The sequence below is a fragment of the Schistocerca serialis genome, chromosome 3, assembly GCF_023864345.2.
Source record: "Schistocerca serialis cubense isolate TAMUIC-IGC-003099 chromosome 3, iqSchSeri2.2, whole genome shotgun sequence".
Classification (NCBI taxonomy): Eukaryota; Metazoa; Arthropoda; class Insecta; order Orthoptera; family Acrididae; genus Schistocerca; species Schistocerca serialis.
In genome coordinates this window covers 407,730,474-407,750,645 of record NC_064640.1, presented here as the reverse complement: position 1 = coordinate 407,750,645, position 20,172 = coordinate 407,730,474, and the positions used below count along the sequence as shown (strand labels likewise).

General features: G+C 39.9%; 1 protein-coding gene across 1 annotated transcript in view; it reads left to right on the top strand.

The window, feature by feature from the left end:
* The window catches only part of LOC126470270 (hemicentin-1-like), an 808,493-nt gene that overhangs the window by 626,218 nt on the left and 162,103 nt on the right, over positions 1-20,172 (top strand). Inside the window, exon 43 of the mRNA XM_050098010.1 lies at positions 3,745-3,902. Coding sequence (XP_049953967.1) covers positions 3,745-3,902 — 158 coding nt within the window. The remainder of the gene's footprint in view (positions 1-3,744; positions 3,903-20,172) is intronic.

Sequence of the window (20,172 nt, the reverse complement as noted above, 5' to 3'; positions counted from 1 at the left end):
TCAGGAACTCATGTGTTGTACATGTAACAGATAGAAAGAGACACAGTGCTTCAGTACAGCATTCACAATACACATATTACTTACAAATAAATAATTCAGCATAATTGATGTTGTTCAGGTGGTAATGGCTCAAGCTGCCAATGTAGTTACTGCACTGGCATTGCTTATAAGTCATGAAGAAAATCAGTCCAGGATCTTTTTTGGTGGACAGTGAATGCCTGTAGTTATATTTGTCTCTCCCAAAATCTTCCTTGATAAATTATCCCATTTTTTAATTACTTGGAAGCTACAGAAGCCAAAAATAGGCAGATGACTTGAAAATCACAAACCTTTATAGCATCATTACTTCAGTTGCCAAAATATCATTTGAGATAAAATTTGTGCAATACAGACTGTAGCAGCTTTAGACTGCACTTAGTAGTGGCCCTCATGCCACCGTGAATTTCCTTTGAAAGAGAACATCATAGGCCCCATCTTTATGTCTACAGACAGAGAGCGATAAGGAATGTACCACACATCATCAAGAGCCCATAATCTTCTCATGAGGAAAGACCCAAACACCAAAACAAACAAGGCAAAGCCCATGATGACACATCCCAGGTCCATTATACTGATGATGTGGACATTGATGTGTTTGTGAAAGGAACTAACAATCCCTTGGAACAACCTCCCTTCCATCAGAATGTTCCAGTCTTGACAAACAGTTTCCACTTCGCAATGGCAACAAACAGATTCCAAGCGCATATGAAGGAATTCAGACTTCTGTCATGTGGTATCCTTTTTACCTTTGTTTACAAGAAATACATTACAATACCATAGAGGGGTGCCAGCCATTATTGTACAATACGCATATGTCACTATCTCCACCCACCCCCTTGCAACACCATGTGATTTACATGTTCTTCCACATTGGCAGTCTAAAATTAATGGGACGAAACTCATTTATTAATCAAAATTAATGCATATGAAGAACACACAGAAACTGTATGTATGAAATTTTTTGGGCTCAGATGTACTTTTTCTGTACATTGTGCTTCTGTGCAGCAATGAGTTGCTTTTTTGCCGTGCCATCCAACTAATGGTACAGTACCTCATAAAGAGAAACATAGGGCCACCACATATTTTACCTCTTTCTATGTACTGAGTATCTTATGACACACAAGACACTGAGGCAGTCCATGTTTCTCAATAAACAAGAAATGTTTTGTCTTAACGAAGTGAAACTGGCAGTGGATTACATCTGGAAGTCATAATTACTGTGAACTTCACTACAAACTGTATTCCATTTATAACACAAATGCTTGTGAGCATCAGATGTGCAATATTGCTGACCCTTAGTTGTGCTAAATGACATTCCACAAGCAACAGAAAGACACTGATCAGCCAGAACATTATGACCACTGACCTACTATTAACATAAACCCGTCTAGGTGATAGCATTATCACCTGGCAAGTAATGACTGCCAGTCAGGCACATGCTCAAAGCATGTAGTATCACTGACTGTGCTGACCATGTGTAGAATGGGGAAGGCTGACCGACGGCAGATTGTGATGGCCTGGAGCTCAGCACAAGCATCTTGGAAACTGCGCAATGTGTGGGGTGTTTGAAGAGTACTGTGGTGAGTGCCCTCAGCATGTGGTGAAACCACATCCAGATGTTATGGAGTTGAGCAGCCCCCCTCATTACAGATATCTGACATCATAGGCAGGGCAGACTGGTAAAACAGGACAGGTGCTGAACTATGGCAGAGCTAACATCAGACTTTAATGCTGGCTAGAGTAAAAGTGTGTATGAACATACGAGGTGTGGCTAGAAAAAAAACGGACTAGTACTGGTGAAACAATAAAATGAATGCAATAAGGCTGAAAGTCGCGTGGCCTGTCACGTGACTCTCGCTCCGCCTACTGCTAGAGTTTCATCCGCCTCCTGCACTCAGTCTGCCCGTGGTGTCTGTTTTAAGTAGTTGACGTTTTGTCTGTGCATCGGAAAATGTTGAGTGTACAGAAAGAACAGCGTGTTAACATCAAATTTTGTTTCAAACTAGGAAAATCTGCAAGTGAAACGTTTGTAATGTTACAACAAGTGTACGGCGATGATTGTTTATCACGAACACAAGTGTTTGAGTGGTTTAAAAGATTTAAAGATGGCCGCGAAGACACCAGTGATGACACTCGCACTGGCAGACCATTGTCAGCAAAAACTGATGCAAACATTGAAAAAATCGGTAAACTTGTTCGACAAGACAACAAGTCAACTCCTGTTAACTCAGACACTGCTCTGATTGTTAAACGGCGATCTTGTCGAACAAGTTTACCGATTTTTTCAATGTTTGCATCAGTTTTTGCCGACAATGGTCTGCCAGTGCGAGTGTCATCACTGGTGTCTTCGCGGCCATCTTTAAATCGTTTAAACCACTCAGAAACTTGTGTTCGCGATAAACAATCATCGCCGTACACTTGTAACATTACAAACGTTTCACTTGCAGATTTTCCTAGTTTGAAACAAAATTTGATGTTAACACGCTGTTCTTTCTGTACACTCAACATTTTCCGACGCACAGACAAAACGTCAACTACTTAAAACAGATGCCACGGGCAGACTGAGTGCAGGAGGCAGATGAAACTCGAGCAGTAGGTGAAGCGAGAGTCATGTGACAGGCCACGCGACTTTCAGCCTTATTGCATTCGTTTTATTGTTTCACCAGTACTAGTCCGGTTTTTTTCTAGCCACACCTGGTACAGTACACCGAACACTCCTAACGTGGGCCTCCACAGTTGATGGCTCATTCATGTGCCAATGTTAACACCATGATATCAGCAGCTACAACTGAATTGGGCACATAATCATTGGCACTGAATGTTGGTGCAGTAGCAGAGTGTTGCACAGTCTGATTAATCCCAATACCTTCTTCATCATGCGGATGGAAGGGAGCAAATCTGTCATCTTCCAGGGGAATAGCCCCTTGATACTTGTACTGTGGAATGAAAAAAAGATGGTGGTGAGTCCATTATGCTCTGAGGAACATTCATGTGAACATCTATGGGCCCAGTAGAGCTTGTGCAAGAATTCATGATGGCCAAGGATCATACACTGGTTGCAGACCATGTACCCCCATTCACAACAATCATAATTTCCTGACTCCAGTGGCATGTTTCTGCTAGATAATGTGACATGTGTGATAGAGTGTGATAGAGTGGTTCAAGAAACACAGTGTTGAGTTCCAGTTGATGTGCTGGCTCCCCAACTCACCAAATATGAACACAATCGAACACTTCTGGGGTGTGACTGAATGTGGCATCTGAGATCATCGCCTTTCCCTGGAATTTACGGGAATTAGGCTACTTGTGTGTGCAGACGTGGTGCCAATTCCCACCAGCAACCTACCAAGACCTCACTGCTTCCATGCCATGGCATATCACCACTGCTATCCATGCCCAAGGTGGAAATACCGGCTATTATTTAGGTGGTCATAATGTTCTGGCTGATAAGTGTAAGGCCACTTTGCTGGCAGCCAACTACTTACACATGTCACGTGAGAAGCTGCAACCACTTGCAGATCCCTTGTGGGAAGAGGAGGAACAGACGAATTTCGAGTATTGTCTGTACTCTGACCATAACTTATGATTTACAGTTCATGCTACTCGTGATCAATTTTTCTCAGAACACAATTTTTCTATTTTAATTTTATCTGCAGAACTTCCTTAATTTTTAATACAACAAAGTCAAATGTTTTTATTTTGCAGGTCAGAGTGGTCTGATTGGGGTTCATGCAGTGTTTCATGTGGCTATGGAGTAAAGTATAGAGGGAGACATTGTGCAAATCCACGTCCAGATTATGGTGGAAAGCCTTGTATTGGTTCAACATCTGAAATGTCAACTTGTAACATGCAGAAATGTCCAGGTATTTTCAAATTAAGTATGAATCTGTACACAAAATTGCACAAATATATTACCAAATTATGATTGCAGTCTCTTATTATCATTGTATAAAGATGGGTATCACTCAAAAAAGTGCTGAAAAATTGAACTGGTATCAGCAAAGGTGCTAGGTTCATGTCTGAGTCCTTCTCTATTTCTTGTATTTTGAATCATTGAATTGAAGAGTGTGTGTATGATGTTTCATAAGCTAAAATGTCAACAAATCTACTTTACTGATGAATTTCACTATTGGCTGTATGTTAAGCCTTGGGGCAAAAGTTAACTCTCAGTTGAACAAATAATACGTTTAGTTTCCATACTGTATCTATGCCTACATGAGCAGCTGCTCTGACCTTGCTCTCTCGCATGCTAGAGCTTTTGATCATGTGTGTGCTACTGAAAAAATGTAAAACAGTCCACAACTAAAACATTCTTTGAACACCACCTTACTTTACTACATGTAGTCCTATTATAGGTGATATGCCTTTGCCTTCACCTGAGTCCAATCTGTCTTTCCCAGCCAGCTATAGTGGGACCTCCAGTTCAACATAGACTGAATTATGGTGCACCTTCACTTTCTGCACATTAACAGTCATTGTCAGAGGTAAAACAGTCGATAAGTCTCAGGAAAATTCTTTTGACGTACTGGGGATGGAATCCCAGACCTTCGGATTTGTGGACTGGCACTTCACACTTAGCTAAAAAGCAACATTTAAAAATGTTCTACGCACTGTAAACAAATTTGTTGCCATCTTTATACAGGCTATCAAGAAAATACAAACTCAGCAACAGTAACTTCAGAAACTGACATACAGATGTTCATAATCTTTTCCCAGGTTGCCTAGCAATAGCTGTGCTGTACGAGTTGCTTTCCAGATGTTAAGCATTTATAATTTTTACTTGTTTGGCTAAACCTGAGAAGTGGTATCAGTGTGCATAATTTGTGAACACCGCCCACTGATTAATTCCGGTTCAGTTATGAGAGTGTGTGGACACACTTCGGGTAAACAAGTTAGGGAAAGAAGTGGTGGCCAGCTTGGTTTAGAATTTCAAGTGTGGTGGGATGCATGTGGTTTAGGGCTGGCATTTCAGCCCTCTGCAAACTGCTTGAACCACTTGAGTGGCATTGACAAACTTTGAAAATCACTACAAGAAGTCTTGGGTGAAACTACGTATAAAAGGCAATCAAAATAAAAAGAAGACAGACAGAAAAAGTAAATAAACTGTTTATTATTTCAGAAGTAATTGTCATAACTATTAATACGTTATCCCATTGCAAGACAAGATGGTCAGTGCCTTCATGATAAAATGTTAACAATTGCCTGTGGACCTCTGATTGTACCCACTTTTACAGCTTTAAGTGTCTCATTTCCTAATCTAGTACCCTCAGCATCACCTGATTTAGTTTGACTACTTTCCATTATCCTTGTTTTGCTTTTGTTGTCCTTTCAAGACACTGTCCATTCCGTTCAACTGCTCTTCCAGGTCCTTTGCTGTCTCTGACGGAATTACAATGCCATCGGTGAACCTCAAAGCTTTAATTCCTTCTCCATGGATTTTAATTCCTACTCCAATTTTTCATTTGTTTCCTTTACTGCTTGCTCAATATAAAGATTGAATAACATTGGGGATAGGCTACAACCCTGTCTCACTCCCTTCCCAACCACTGCTTCCCTTTCATGCCCTTCAACTCTAATAACTGCCATCTGGTTTCTGTACAAATTGTAATTTTATCCCTGCCACCTTCAGAATTTGAAAGAGAGTATTCCAATCAACATTGTCAAAAGCTTTCTCTAAGTCTAAAAATGCTAGAAATGAAGGTTTGCCTATTCTTAATATATTTTCTAAGATAAGTCATAGGGTCAGTATTGCCTCATGTGTTCCAACATTTCTACGGAATCCAAACTAATCTTCCCCGAGGTCAGCTTCTAACAGTTTTTCCATTCATCTGTAGAGAATTCATGTTAGTATTTTGCAGCCGTGGCTTATTAAACTAATAGTTCAGTAATTTTCACATCTGTCAACCCCTGATTTCTTTGGGATTGGAATTATTATTTCTTCTTGAAGTCTGAGGGTATTTCGCCTGTCTCATACATCTTGGTCACCAGATGGTAGAGTTTTGTCAGGGCTGGCTCTCCCAAGGCTATCAGTAGTTTCAATGGAATGTTGTCTACTCCCGGGGCCTTGTTTTGACTTAGGTCTTTAAGTGCTCTGTCAAACTACATCCTCTTCCATTTCTAAAATATTGTCCTCAAGAATATCGCCCTTGTATAGACCGTCAATATACTCCTTCCACCTTTCTGCTTTCCCTTCTTTGCTTAGAACTGGTTTTCCATCTGAGCTCTTGATATTCATGCAAGTGGTTCTCTTTTCTCCAAAGGTTTCTTTAATTTTCCTGTAGGCAGTATCTATCTTAACCCTAGTGATATATGCCTCTACATTCTTACATTTGTCCTCTAGCCATTCCTGCTCAACCATTTTGCACTTCCTGTTGATCTAATTTTTGAGACGTTTGTATTCCTTTTTGCCTGCTTCATTTACTTTGTTTTTCTATTTTCTCCTTTCATCAATTAAATTCAGTACCTCTTCTGTTACCCAAGGATTTCTGTTAGCCCTCATCTTTTTACCTATTTGATCCTCTGCTGCCTTCACTATTTCATCTCTCAAAGCTACCCATTCTTCTTCTACTGTATTTCTTTCCCCCATTCCTGTCAATCGTTCCCTAATGCTCTCCCTGAAACTCTCTACAACTTCTGGTTCTGTCATTTTATCCAGGTCCCATCTCCTTAAATTCCCACCTTTTTGCAGTTTCTTTAGTTTTAATCTACAGTTCATAAGCAATAAATTGTGGTTAGAGTCCACATCTGCCCCTGGAAATGTCTTACTATTTAAAACTTGGTTCTAAAATCTCTGTCTTACCATTATATAATCTATCTGAATCGCCAGGCTCCTTCCATGTATACAACCTTCTTTCATGATTCTTGAACCAAGTGTTAGCTATGATTAAGTTATGCTCTGTGCAAAATGCTACCAGGCGGTTTCCTCTTTCCTTCCTTACCCCCATTCCATATTCACCTATTACATTTCCTTCTCTTCCTTTTCCTACTACCAAATTCCAGTCACCCACGACTAATAAATTTTTGTCTCCCTTTACTATCTGAATAATTTCTTTTATCTCATCATACATTTCATCAATCTCTTCATCATTTGCGGAGCTAGTTGGCATATAAACTTGTACTACTGTGGTAGGTGTGCGCTTCATATCTATCTTGGCCACAATAATGCACTCACTATGCTGTTTGTAGTAGCTTACCCACATTCCTATTTTTTTTCATTATTAAACCTACTCCTGCATTACCCCTATTTGATTTTGTATTTATAACCCTGTATTCACCTGACCAGACGTCTTGTTCCTCCTGCCACCGAACTTCACTAATTCCCACTATATCTAGCTTTAAACTATCCATTTCCCTTTTTATATTTTTTAACCTACCTGCCATATTAAGGGATCTGACATTCCACACTCTGACCTGTAGAACACCAGTTTTCTTTCTCCTGATAACAACGTCCTCCTGAGTAGTCCCTGCCCATAGATCTGAATGGGGGACTATTTTACCTCAGGAATATTTTATCCAAGAGGATGCCATCATCATTTAACCATATTGTAAAGCTGCATGCCCTCGGGAAAAATTATGGCTGTAGTTTCCACTTGCTTTCAGCCGTTCGCAGTACCAGCACAGCAAGGTTGTTTTGGTTAGTGTTACAAGGCCAGATCAGTCAATCGTCTAGACTGTTGCCCCTGCAGCTACTGAAAAGTCTGCTGCCCCTCTTCAGGAATCATATGTTTGTCTGGCCTCTCAACAGATACCCCTCCGTTTTGGTTGCACCTACGGTACAGCTATCTGTATTGTTGAGGCACGCAAGCCTCCCCACCAACGGCAAGATCCATGGTTGATGGGGGGGCTGGCAAAATTAGAAGGAAGAATGAGAGAAGAGCAACATGGCTTCAGAACAGGATGGTCCACAGTGGATCTAATTTTTGCTTTAAGACAACTGCAGGAACAGCACTATGAATATGGAATAGATCTACTAATAGCCTTCCTGGACATTGAAAAAGCATATGGTAGTGTATGTAGAAGCAAAGTGTGGAAAGCCCTGGAGAACAGAGGAGAAGCAAATTATTTGGAGGATAAGGGAAATGTACCATGGAAGTGTGAGTTGTGTGAAAGTGGGAAGAGAGAGATCAGCCTGGATTGAACAGAAGACTGGCTTGAGGCAGGGAAGTGCAGTTTCACCATTACTCTTCATTGTAGTGATGTATGATGTAATGAGTACAGTATCACAAGTAATTGGTGAAAGGAAGATGAAAGCTATGGTGTTTGCAGATGATCTGATGATTTGGGGGAGTAAGGAGGAGGAGGAGGAAGTACAAGAGCAGTTGGACATATGGGAATGAACAGTACAAAAATATGGGATGAAATATTGTATAAGTAAGAGTGAGATGATTATCACAACAAGAAAGAATGAGAGAGGAACAACTGGAACAACAATTGGCGAGGAACGATTGAGGAGAGTGGAGAGTTTGAAGTACCTAGGAAGCCGGATACAAGAAGATGGAAAAAATGACAGAGAAATAAACGAGCAGGGAGGAAAGCAGAAGCATTTCGGAAGAGTGTCAGAAGCTTAATATGGAGCAAGGATGTACCCCAAATCAGTAAAAAGGTTATATACCATTCATACTATGTCCCAATCCTGACACACGCATCAGAAACCTGAGTTATGAAAGGAAGAGAGAAAAGCAAAGTACAAGCTAATGAGATGAAATTCTTGAAAAACAGTATAGGAGTCTCAAAGATAGACAGGTTAGGAAATTAGCAGATCAGAGAGTTAATGAAGGTGGAGCCATTACAGGAGAAGATAGAGAAATCAAGGCTGAAATGGTATGGACATGTTAAGAGAATGAAGGAGAAGAGGATAGCTAGGAGGATACATGAGATGGTCTGGAAGGAAAGAGACCAAGAGGAAGACCGAGAGACAGATGGCTGAAAGTAGAGAAATGTGTCCAGAAGAAAGGAGAAGACGAGACCAAGGTGAAGATGGAAAGACGGTGGCAAGACAGGAGATTTTAGAGAGGCCTGTGTTCCATACAGATCCGGCCAGAGGCTGGAAGCTGTTCAAGATGATGATGCTGATGATAATTTTATATCTTAGTAGGTGAATTTGTGAAAATATTAGCACATTTCTGATGGCATCATACTTGTTTCACTGCATGAATTGTCACTTTCTAAGAGTTATAACATTGTACACTGCCTGACAAAAAAAGTGAAGCACCAGGAAGACTTGGTCAGATGTCAATATAACTCACATGTTTACACATCACTGATGCGTGTGTGAATCATTAGAGTTGCAATTTTCTGTGGCAGATAGAACATTCACCACAGAGCATTAGTGTCGTTTGTGTTCAATGTTATTATGAGGTCTGGTAGGATATATCAAGGGTGTGAAGAGTGTTGAATGTTGAGTAATCGCTGTGAAGGACACAAACATGCTGTGTATGCATCTTAGAGAGCATTATCAGCACCTGACAGTTTGAAAATAGCCATATTGTCGGTCTCCATTTGTCTGGCTAGTCAAACCATGCAATATCGAAATTTATGGGCATTCTAATGTGCCAATAGCCCTATGTTGCATTGAATGGGAACATGAGGGCAGTCATACTCGTCATCAAGCTTCTGGTAGGTTATATATGATTACCACAATGGAGGAGCACTGTATTGTGCACCAAGCATACTATAACCTCTTCACATCTGTGCCTGCTATCTGGGAATGGGTAATGGACTCCCTGCACCATTAACATTACAAAACAAACAGCTGCATTTGGAGTGGTGCCATGTTTGGAAAACATGGACTGCTGATGAGTGGTATTGCACTGTGTTCAGTGATGAATCATAGTTCTTCACTACTCCAAATGACCATGGTTGGTGATTATGATGGTAACATGGGGGGAAGTCCCTTTCTTCCATTGTTTTGGAAGGCACAGTGGTGTTAATCCTGGCATCATAGTGTGGGTATCATAGTATGGATATGACTTTAGGCCAGAGCTTGTAGTCACTGAGGAAACTTTGACAGTATAACGGTACGTCACAGTCATCCTATGTCTGAATGTGACAGTGTTGTGGCACCATTTTTCAACAAAACAATGCTCTTCCACACATGGCATGTGTCTCTGAACTGTGTGCATGATGTTCAGGTACTACCACGGCCAGCAAGATTCCCAGATCTTTCCCCAATAGAAAACATATGGGACCAGCTCAGATATCAACTCCATCCCAGTGCCATTACCCAGCATATCAAGGACCAGTATAATAGTTTTGGGCCAGTTTGCCAATGAAGAGAACACAACAGCTTCATAACATCCTAAATCAGTGCATGCATCCAGGCCAGAGAGGGTGCAATGCTAGACTGGCAAGTGGGCTCATACTGTCAAGTTCTTTGTAAATTTTACTCAATAACATCACATAACCTCTCAACACATGACTTTTCATTTTGTTTCCTCCTACCCTTCTGGGTGCTTCTCTTTGTGTATCAGTAAGTATAAATACTTCTGAAGATGATCTCACTTACAGGAGCCAGAAATTTCTGAATCTGAAAAGAGCAGGGCACGACATATCCTCCATATAACAAGATCTCTGAGTGTGAAAAATGTGGATTTCAAGCACAAGCACCTATTATTAGGAACAGAAAATCCATTGCAATTGGTATGCTGAAGGGCAGAGTAATTTAAAAGACTGATTTACCAAAATATTAGAGCCATCTCTGAACTTATGGAGGAAACAGAGATGTATGAATGGATATACTGCAAGTAGGAAGTAAGAAAGGCATAGAACAGAAACATCTGATGCATCCAGATAGAGAGAAATTCTTGTAGAACATTTGTTTGCAAGCAGTGAATGAAGTAAACCATGATTGGACTACCAATAATAGCACTGAAGAAACAAAAAGAAAATGGAACTTGTTTTGAAGCTGGAACATCTCACTTCACAGATCCTGAGAGGTGAATAGTGTATGTAATTTCATTTCAGGAACAAATTATGACAAGCCTAAAATGGAGTGCCTTCTACACCAGGGTAGGATCATGTACACATACACAAAAACCATATCCAGGCTCCTGGCGCCACCATGAATAGCACAGCATGTACAGAATGTCTGTTATATTTTATACGTGACTGATATTTTGTAAATATTAGTCAGGGTGCTAGTGTGAGAAAGGGAAAGAGTGATAATTAGTATTGACCTTATGAATTGCATGCTTAACTCCTTGTTACTGCTGGAGCACACCATCATCACAATGAGTCAATAAATCAAAATACATAGACAGCTAGACCCTTCAACTTTTCAGTATTCTTAATTTAAAATTTATCAAGCAGCAGCTCAAGGAAATGTTAAGAGCTGTGTCATTTGACTAATAAAATTCACAGTGTGAGTGAAAAAACCATAGCAACATGAAACTATGCATTGTTCCAAATTTGCTGGAGCTTTAATCCTAACTTCCTGAATACCACATTAGAAAATCTGTCATTTGTGATCTTCTCACAATTTCCAACTCTAGACTAATGCATCTAAGGCTTATCCAAGTGGTCCATTTTCTTCTCAGTCACTAACAGCTCTATTATGTGCCTGAACACATAGAAAAAAGATTTTGCATAACACACAGTTTTACTATTAGACCAATTTTTTTCAGTAGACAAATGAGCCAGGCTCTCATGGCACATTAATACACTCTACAGTGTAATGAGTTGCATATATTTATCATGATGCTATACACTGTACACTTTTACATATTATCTGGATACAAAAGAAATGAGATTACTCACATTATGAGGGGAAGGTCAGTTGTAGGGAAGGCAAATGGCTGACGGAAGTTTATTGCAAGAACTGCAGGAAAGTATACCCCTCCTATATAGAAGACTACCTAAAGAACACTTGTACAACCAGTTCTTGAGTACTGCTTGAGTGTTTGGGATCCCCACAAAGTTAGATTAAAAGAAGACATTGAATCAATTCAGGGGTGAGCTGACAGATTTGTTACCAGTAGGTTCAGTCAAAACACAAGTGTTAGGGGAATTCTCCTGGAACAAACTGGAATTCCAGCAGAGAATAAGAAGTTCTTCCTCTGAAATACTATTGAGAAAGTTTAGAGAGTCAACAGCAGCAACAGACTAGAGAATGATCCTACTGCCACCAACATACACATCACATAGGGGCCACAAAGACAATATAAGATCAGGGTTTGTGTGGAAGCATGTAGACTTATAGACACTTGTATTTCCCTCACCCCATTTGTGAGTATAAGAGGAAATGGAATGACTTGCAATGCCACAAGGTACTTTCCATCACGCAGCATATGATGGCTTGCAGGACAGCCGGAATGGCCGAGCCGTCCTGGGCGCTACAGTCTGAAACCGCGCGACTGCTACGGTCGACGGTTCGAATCTTGCCTTGGACATGGATGTGTGTGATGTCCTTAGGTTAATTAAGTTTAAGTAGTTCTAAGTTCTAGGGGACTGATGACCTAATGAAGTTAAGTCCCATAGTGCACAGAGCCATTTTGAACCATTTGATGGCTTGCAGAGAATGTGCTTAGATGTACATGAAGGAACTATTTGTCATGGAATGTTAGTGCTTTGTTATTCTTCAACTGTATCCTTACTCAGTGACATGTTTAACTAAAACTGACCAGATCTGTAGCTGTGAATGAGCAGTTCATTACAGATGTGTCCTTTTGCTCTGCCGAAAAGCAAAAAATGGAACTCCTGCACAGCTTCATGATAAATGACTTGCAGAAGTATTAAGAGCAGTGGAAGGAATGAATGCAGATATGTGATCATTCAGATGGTTCTTACCTTGCAGACAAACATAATTAATTGAACATATGTGGCAACTGCACATCCATGTGGTTCTTACCTTGCAGATGAACATATGTGGCAACTGCACTAACTGCTGCATCAGTGTTGTTTATTTGGTGCCTCAATTCATACATTACTTTTCCTGGTGGTGTTCAAGAATATGTTCATAGTTGAATAAACCTTATTTTCACTATTTGGAGATTGTTAAAGTGTTTGCAGTGTATGGACACAAAAATAGTCATGCTCTGACACACCACAATAAATCACTGATTAGTAATGCAAGTAGCCTCATTTATGTTGTGTCACTGTAGCATAGTTTCACTGGTGAAGAACAAAATACATTATTATGTTTCACACCTCTAACACATTCTCTCTGTAGGCATTTGACACTGCAGAATGCAGGTATTCAAGCTCGCTTTAGTCACATATTCTATACAATAGTGACGTGTTTGTTACTAACTGGGCAAAATTACTCTTAACCCTAGGACGACCAAGCCTTTTTTTCTAACTTGGATGCCTAAGGGGGGGAGGGGGGGGTTCGGCAAGCCCACAGGTATTAAATAAGTTTACTGATGAAAAATTACAACTTTCAAAATGGTTTATGTATTTTAACTAAATCATCAGTTTATAAATGTTGTTAATTGTTATAAATATTGGATTGAGTGAAAAAAAACCTGACATATTACAATACAAAATACAGATGTGTTCATATACAATAGACTACTCTGAGTCCTCATCCTCAAGGCAAGAGACACACTTCACAATTTTTTCTGAATGTGTGTTACACACATGTTTGACACTGTCCACGATACTGTTCTGGATTACTTAGATTGTTGTACTTCTGCTTCTTTGTTTTAGCTTCTCTTATACAAATATGGCACCGACCTTTCCCTGCAGGAGGCTGACATGCTTCTGTTGTCACTTCTTTGATTTTCTTTTGTAGAATAGTCTCCATTGATTGAACAATTTGGTTAGATAACCCTCTTGCATTGGCACTTCTTTCTCCTACCTGCAATTTCACTAGTTCCATCCCAGCTTGCAGAAGATAAAGTTTCCATTTGTTGTGTTTCATTTCATTCCACCTTGGATGTTGCTGGATGAATATGGTGATTGCATTGATAGCACAAATGTTGATGAGAGAGTAAAATACAGATAGGGGCCACCTCTTTGTTCCCCTCTTGCAGGTGTACATACGCGCCATTTGATCAATGGTATCAATTCCACCTTTAGTGGAATTGTAATATGCATTTATCTTAGTTTTATTCTTCTCTCCTCCAACAGTGCCTTTATCTTGGTGCATTGTTGACAACATCATTAAGTTTTTACTTGGTTTTGTTTTTGCTATGTAGGACACCAAAGTTACTGGAGGCCTACCTGTTGATGGGTCTGTGAACAAGAACATTGATGAATATAGCTCTTGATGACATGTTCTTCATTATGTCTGGAATATGCTTCCTGTTTGACTGGAGAGTTCCTACTGTAGTAACTTTGTAGTCTTGGTATAACTCTTCCGCCAAATCCACTGATGTATTGTATCGGTTTGTAGTTATATTTCGACCAGTATTTTTCACAGGTGCTACCAGACGTTTGACGACATCTGCTGAACCCCATTCTTCTTTCGACAAATTCTGAACATTACCTGGATAGGGTTCCATATTCAAGATGTATCTGTCAACTGCATCGGACATCATGTGTATAAGGATGCCATACTTGCCCAGTTTATCCTTCATAAATACTTTGAAGGGGCAGTGCCCTCTAAACAAGCTGAGCATCTCATCAATGGTGAGGTGGACCCCTGGTTTATACAGTAGTGGAAACCTATCATTCACTTTGTTGAAAAGATCACGGATTGCTGTGAACTTGTCTGCTTCCCTTCTTAGCTGGTGGGTGCTTTTGTCATCAAACCTTATGATTGCTATAAGTTCCTTGAAATGTCCTCTTGCCATAATACCCTTGTAAACTGGCTGACCCATTAGGTCTGACCAAAGACTGTGTACACTGACAGAATTGTCCTTATTTGCCCCCATAAGTATTAGGATTCCTATAAAGGCATACAATTCTTTCTCATTAGTCAAAGTAACATTTCGCCTAAATGCCTCTTCATTTGAATGTTTTACTACAATATCCATGATATCAAGCATAAGAAGTAACTTCAAGGCTTCTCCAGGTGAATGGCAAACATCAGCTGGAGTTACTCCTGCCTGCTCTCTTACTATATTAGCAACAGACCTCTGAGGAATTCTAGGTTGTGTGGTTACGTACCTTCTTCCAGACTTGGCCACAATAACATCCTGATGGTCACTGCCTGAAGCTGCGCTATCTCCATCTTCTCTAACATCCACATCACTTTTCCGATCTGAATCATACTCCATAACACCATCCTCATATTCACTTCCACTCCCAGAGTCAGAATCTTCATCTAAAATTTCATTCAGAACTCTTTCTAAAGATGAGTCACGTATTCTTTTAGTCATTTCTATGTCTGGGTGTGAACAATAGGGAACTGCACTAACTCACTGCAAGTTTACAAGATAAATAACAGCTGACAGACATCAACAATCACTTCCTCTGAAAGTAAACCAATTGTTGTGAATATGAAGAACACCAACCAACAAGAAACTAACTTGCATTGTTGTAGAGATGAGAAATACGAAATCCTACTAAGGGAAATTTTCTATAACATAGAAGCCTAAGGTGGTGGTGGTGGGGGGGGGGGGGGGGGGGGGGGTTGGACCCATAATAAGTTTATTTATTTTTTCTTCCAAAACAGGAATTTTCTATAAAATAAATTGACACTAATGTTTCATAAAATAGCCAACAAACAATACCTCAAAGGGAATATGTAGTATGAAAGTTACTTGGGCAAAAGTAGGGGACATAAAAAAATTGTGAGTTCAACGAACCCCCCCCCCCCCCTCCCCTTTAGGTAGGTGTCCTAGGGCTAAGTGCCTTTCAAACTATCTGGCACGGCATGAAAAAGTTCCTGCATCTGAACCCAAACTTTTTCCACGTAAAGTCTTCTTATCACATTTATTAGTCTATTAGGCAGTGCTGTTTTCATCAGTCTATTTTGTGACAAAGTAGCTCTCAAATGAAAACTAGGTCATGTTTTATTGTATTTGTTGCCTCAATGAGCTGCACAGGAGTAAAGTCTGTAGTTGATTAGGAGTAAACTCTGTAATACATTCCTAATACACTCTCTTATAACTTTAGCAAATTGAGAGAAGTTTCTTATGACTACTCTTCTTATTTATTGGCACTGCACAGTATAGTTTACACTTGAGAACCCATGTAGTTGCAAAATCCAGTTCAGTGTTCATATTATTTTCTTCTGAAAGAGAAGGCACCTACATTGTCCTTAAGAAGGGCATATGCACCAGTAGGACATAGGCGCACAGCAGATAGATGAGCTGGAAGTGAATCTGATAGGTTTCAGTGCTTATGCAGACCAATTGTGTTGATTTTTTTTTTTTTTCCAAAGCTGTTCAAGAATGTGAAGTGAAGTCATACAGTAAACATGGATTATTTTGAAGGTCCCACAGATGTTCAGTTGTGTTAATAACTTGGGAAGTTAAATGCCAAAGAAGTCCTATGAAGTCTTAGGTGGTTTTTTCTAGTCATGTTTGAACACTCCTTCTTGTGCAGTCAAATGCATTTTATTGATGAAAGACATCATTCTCCACAAGAAAATAATGTTTTTGTACATTCAAATCTGATGTCTCAAGTATTAATTCATTACCAAGTTATCCAGGAGTACAAAATTGTTAAGGCTTTCGTGGCCACTTGTTGACAAACTGCCTATTGGCTTATGTCTCGGGTTCTTCGGCCGGCGTTCATCTAATGACTTTTCTGACGTTTCGCCAGCACGAGTGGCTGGCATTGTCAAAACTTCACCCTCCATTGCAAGTAGCAAGAGGAGAACCGCACCGGAAATGACTGCGGAGAAGCCCTCGGACATTGGCGGGTCAGGTACATATAGTCTGCGGCCGCGAGCTCGGCTCCAGTTCACCACCAGCAATGGAGGGTGAAGCTTTGACAATGCCAGCCACTCGTGCTGGCGAAACGTCAAAAAAATCATTAGATGAACGTCGGCCGAAGAACCCGAGACAGAAGCCAATAGGCAGTTTGTTATCCAGGAGTGTTACATTCCACACTGGTTGAAAGATGTTGGTTTTTAAAAGTTTTCTCTGCACACACTGACATCTGTCTGTCTATTGCTGCTTTCCATCATCAGTTACTAGCAGCCAAGTTCAGTACTGTTGCACAAATTAAAGTCTCCACTTCATTAGCATTGGTGTAAACACAAACCATTTCCTATTGAGCCCTATTTGCAGCACATTTATTGTACTGTTAAGTAGTCACCAGTGAGGCTGGATCTTAGGCACTTCAGTGAGGAGTTCTCTCAGTTGGCATTCATACACATCAACAATCAGTTTTCATGTCGCACACCAATGCCATAAGTAGCTCCATATTTTTCATAATAGTTACTTGCAATGCTGTTATTAATCCATTAACAATACTCTTCTTCTGCAGAGCTATGTGAACAGTTTGCAAACCTGTTCAGTTCAGAAATTATTACTGTTTTCACAAAGTCTTTTTGCCATTGAGTAAATTGATTACTTTACCTACAATAGCACTGAGCAAAATTCATGCAGAGTGGTTACATTTTCCTTTAAATACATAATTTGCCAGTGTACATCATGTAACATGTCATCAACTATGTGCTGTAGATATCACATCTAAGATGTGATGATAATACTGTTTATTGACAGTGTATTTGGGTACATGGATAATAAATGATTCTAAAATACTGCAGCTGTTACAATACACACTAGTGTAAAATGAAAAGTGGACACTCTGAAGCAGTGGTCCCTCACAAATGATGTTTTGTTCATGTTTTGTACTGTGAATACCCTTATATAATAACCACAATGTTTTACACACAAAAAGAGACTGTCTTGGACAAAAATTTCACCTGAAATTTAGTACTACAGTCATGCATAGAAATGATCATAGAGGTGTCAGTTGACAGCTTGGAAATGCTGCTCCATTTTACTCCCACCAACTGTCACAACTGGTCCAGGGATGTTGTAAGTTTTGTTGAATAGATAAGGTGCCCTCGGACGTTGGCGAGTCAGGTACATATAGTCTGCGGCCGCGAGCTCGGCTCCAGTTCACCACCAGCAATGGAGGGTGAAGCTTTGACAATGCCAGCCACTCGTGCTGGCGAAACGTCAGAAAAAGAACTTGGAGGGTTCATTGTCTACCCACAGAAAAATGTTTCCAGACACTATACGATTGTAACAACAGATCTCATTGACATGGTAATATGTTTCTTGCAGTTTTCCTGGTGGATAAAATATTCCATCATCTTTTTGGTGAGCATTCAGGACGGCAATATTTCATCCTCAGATATTTTGTCATTTAACCATATAGTGATCTTCAAGGTAAGTCAGTGACTGAATTAAAATCATTTGGCACAATTATAGGCTGTGTGTCTAATTCAATCGCTGATCCACTTTGAAAATGATGGTACATTTAACCATTGAAATATCGTAAGATGAAATATTACTGTCCTAGGTGCATACCCAAAAGATGATGGAACATGGTGATAATGTCAACTTAATAACCTGGATAATATCCTGGATAGATGCTGCATTCCGCAGTATGCCCACAACAAGCACCACATGTGTAAATTTATTGAAAGCAATGGCTGACCAAGTTGTGATGCTTAGAGTTGGTCCTATACATCGCAGACTGATACCTTACAGTAGTTTAAGGTCTTCTGATCTATGCCCTAATCATAAATACCCATCACTGGTGACAGATCATGAATGATTCATCTTTCCAGTTGCATCTTTTGCTATAGTGTCAGAGATGTCTTGCACAGTGATGAGTGAGAGGAACTCTTATTTGTTGCCCAGCTTCTAGCTAGCAGTTTCTGATGGTTCTAACTGGTACAACTGGTGAATGATTGATGATCTGATGTTGAAGTCCTGGTGGGAATCTGTATGTTTGCCATCATGCAGTATGCTGGGGTCAACCATTTACGCCTTTCTTGGCCCACTGACAACACTACATAACAATATATTGGACTATTTCTTGGATAGTCCATGCAAGTGACTGCAGATCCATAATATTACTTAGATGAAATAAAGTTAATTGCACAAATTGTCCACATAGTCATCTTCATGGCACATTTATGATGCTTAATCATCCAGTATGGTGCCAAAAACTATAGACCACTCTTCCACCAAATCATATACAGTTGCTACTTGCTCAGTACACAGTTCCTTCCCAGCTCACAGCATGGTGCTTAAAATCTTCATCTTTTCTCTCTCAGTCAGTCTCCCATGCAAATGTAGTGTTTCTCTGGCACACATTTAGAACTGTCCATTTTCAACTATCATAAATGTAATAAGAAAATTACAATACTTTGCTCCCAGTTTATGTTTAGCATCTATTGTATACCAGCACTAAACTGCTGGATGCAGGCTGACAATAGACTGTGTGACAGATTGTAATAAAATTATGAATTATATACTGAGTATCTGCAGAATTTTAATCTTTGTTTATTTGTAGGATTCCTCTTTTTTTATCTTTTATGATTATAAATTCCACACTCTCATTTCACTGTGCTATCACTGTACGAGTTACACATTATGATTAGTACTTCATTTTAAAAATCTAAGTTGGTTCCACACACAGTGAGTGATCATTGGAGACAGTGTGGAAATTCCACATTCTTGTTCTGATCAAAATCTTAGGGAGTGTTGTTTCCCTATTGCCTTCCTACAGCCTGATATGAAACACCAAACAAGTATTTGTGTCATGTGGGTGGCTACCATGAAAGCATGTGCAGGGTAGTATTCTGTTTATCCTGTCACAGATGTGTGTAAAAGGAATGGAAGATAGAAGTGAAAGCCAGTGCCAGTGGTAAAGAAACCATCAAGCTAAAGATTCCCATTCAATTGGCAGATCACCATTATTCATGACAGCAGCTGTCTTGTTAGCTAATGTTCCTTTCAAAGTAATTCTAGAAATTCACAACAGAAGGCAGTACCTGTTAAGGGATAGGTGGCGATACATCCGTACATTCTTCTCACATGAAATGAGTTCTGTTTCTGACCAATAGGTGTCTTGTGCATCAAGAAAATAGTGACCTAAGCTATACTTGGTCGCCGTCTTTTGAAGACAGCAATGTCGCCTGAGCTATGTTCAGGCTTGGTCTATAAAATATTAAAAACAAATGATTCAACCTATGTTGCTGCCTATGATCAAGGGATGTATACAACAAATTTTAACCATATAATAAGCAAAGAAATACCATTGAAACATGGTGGCAAG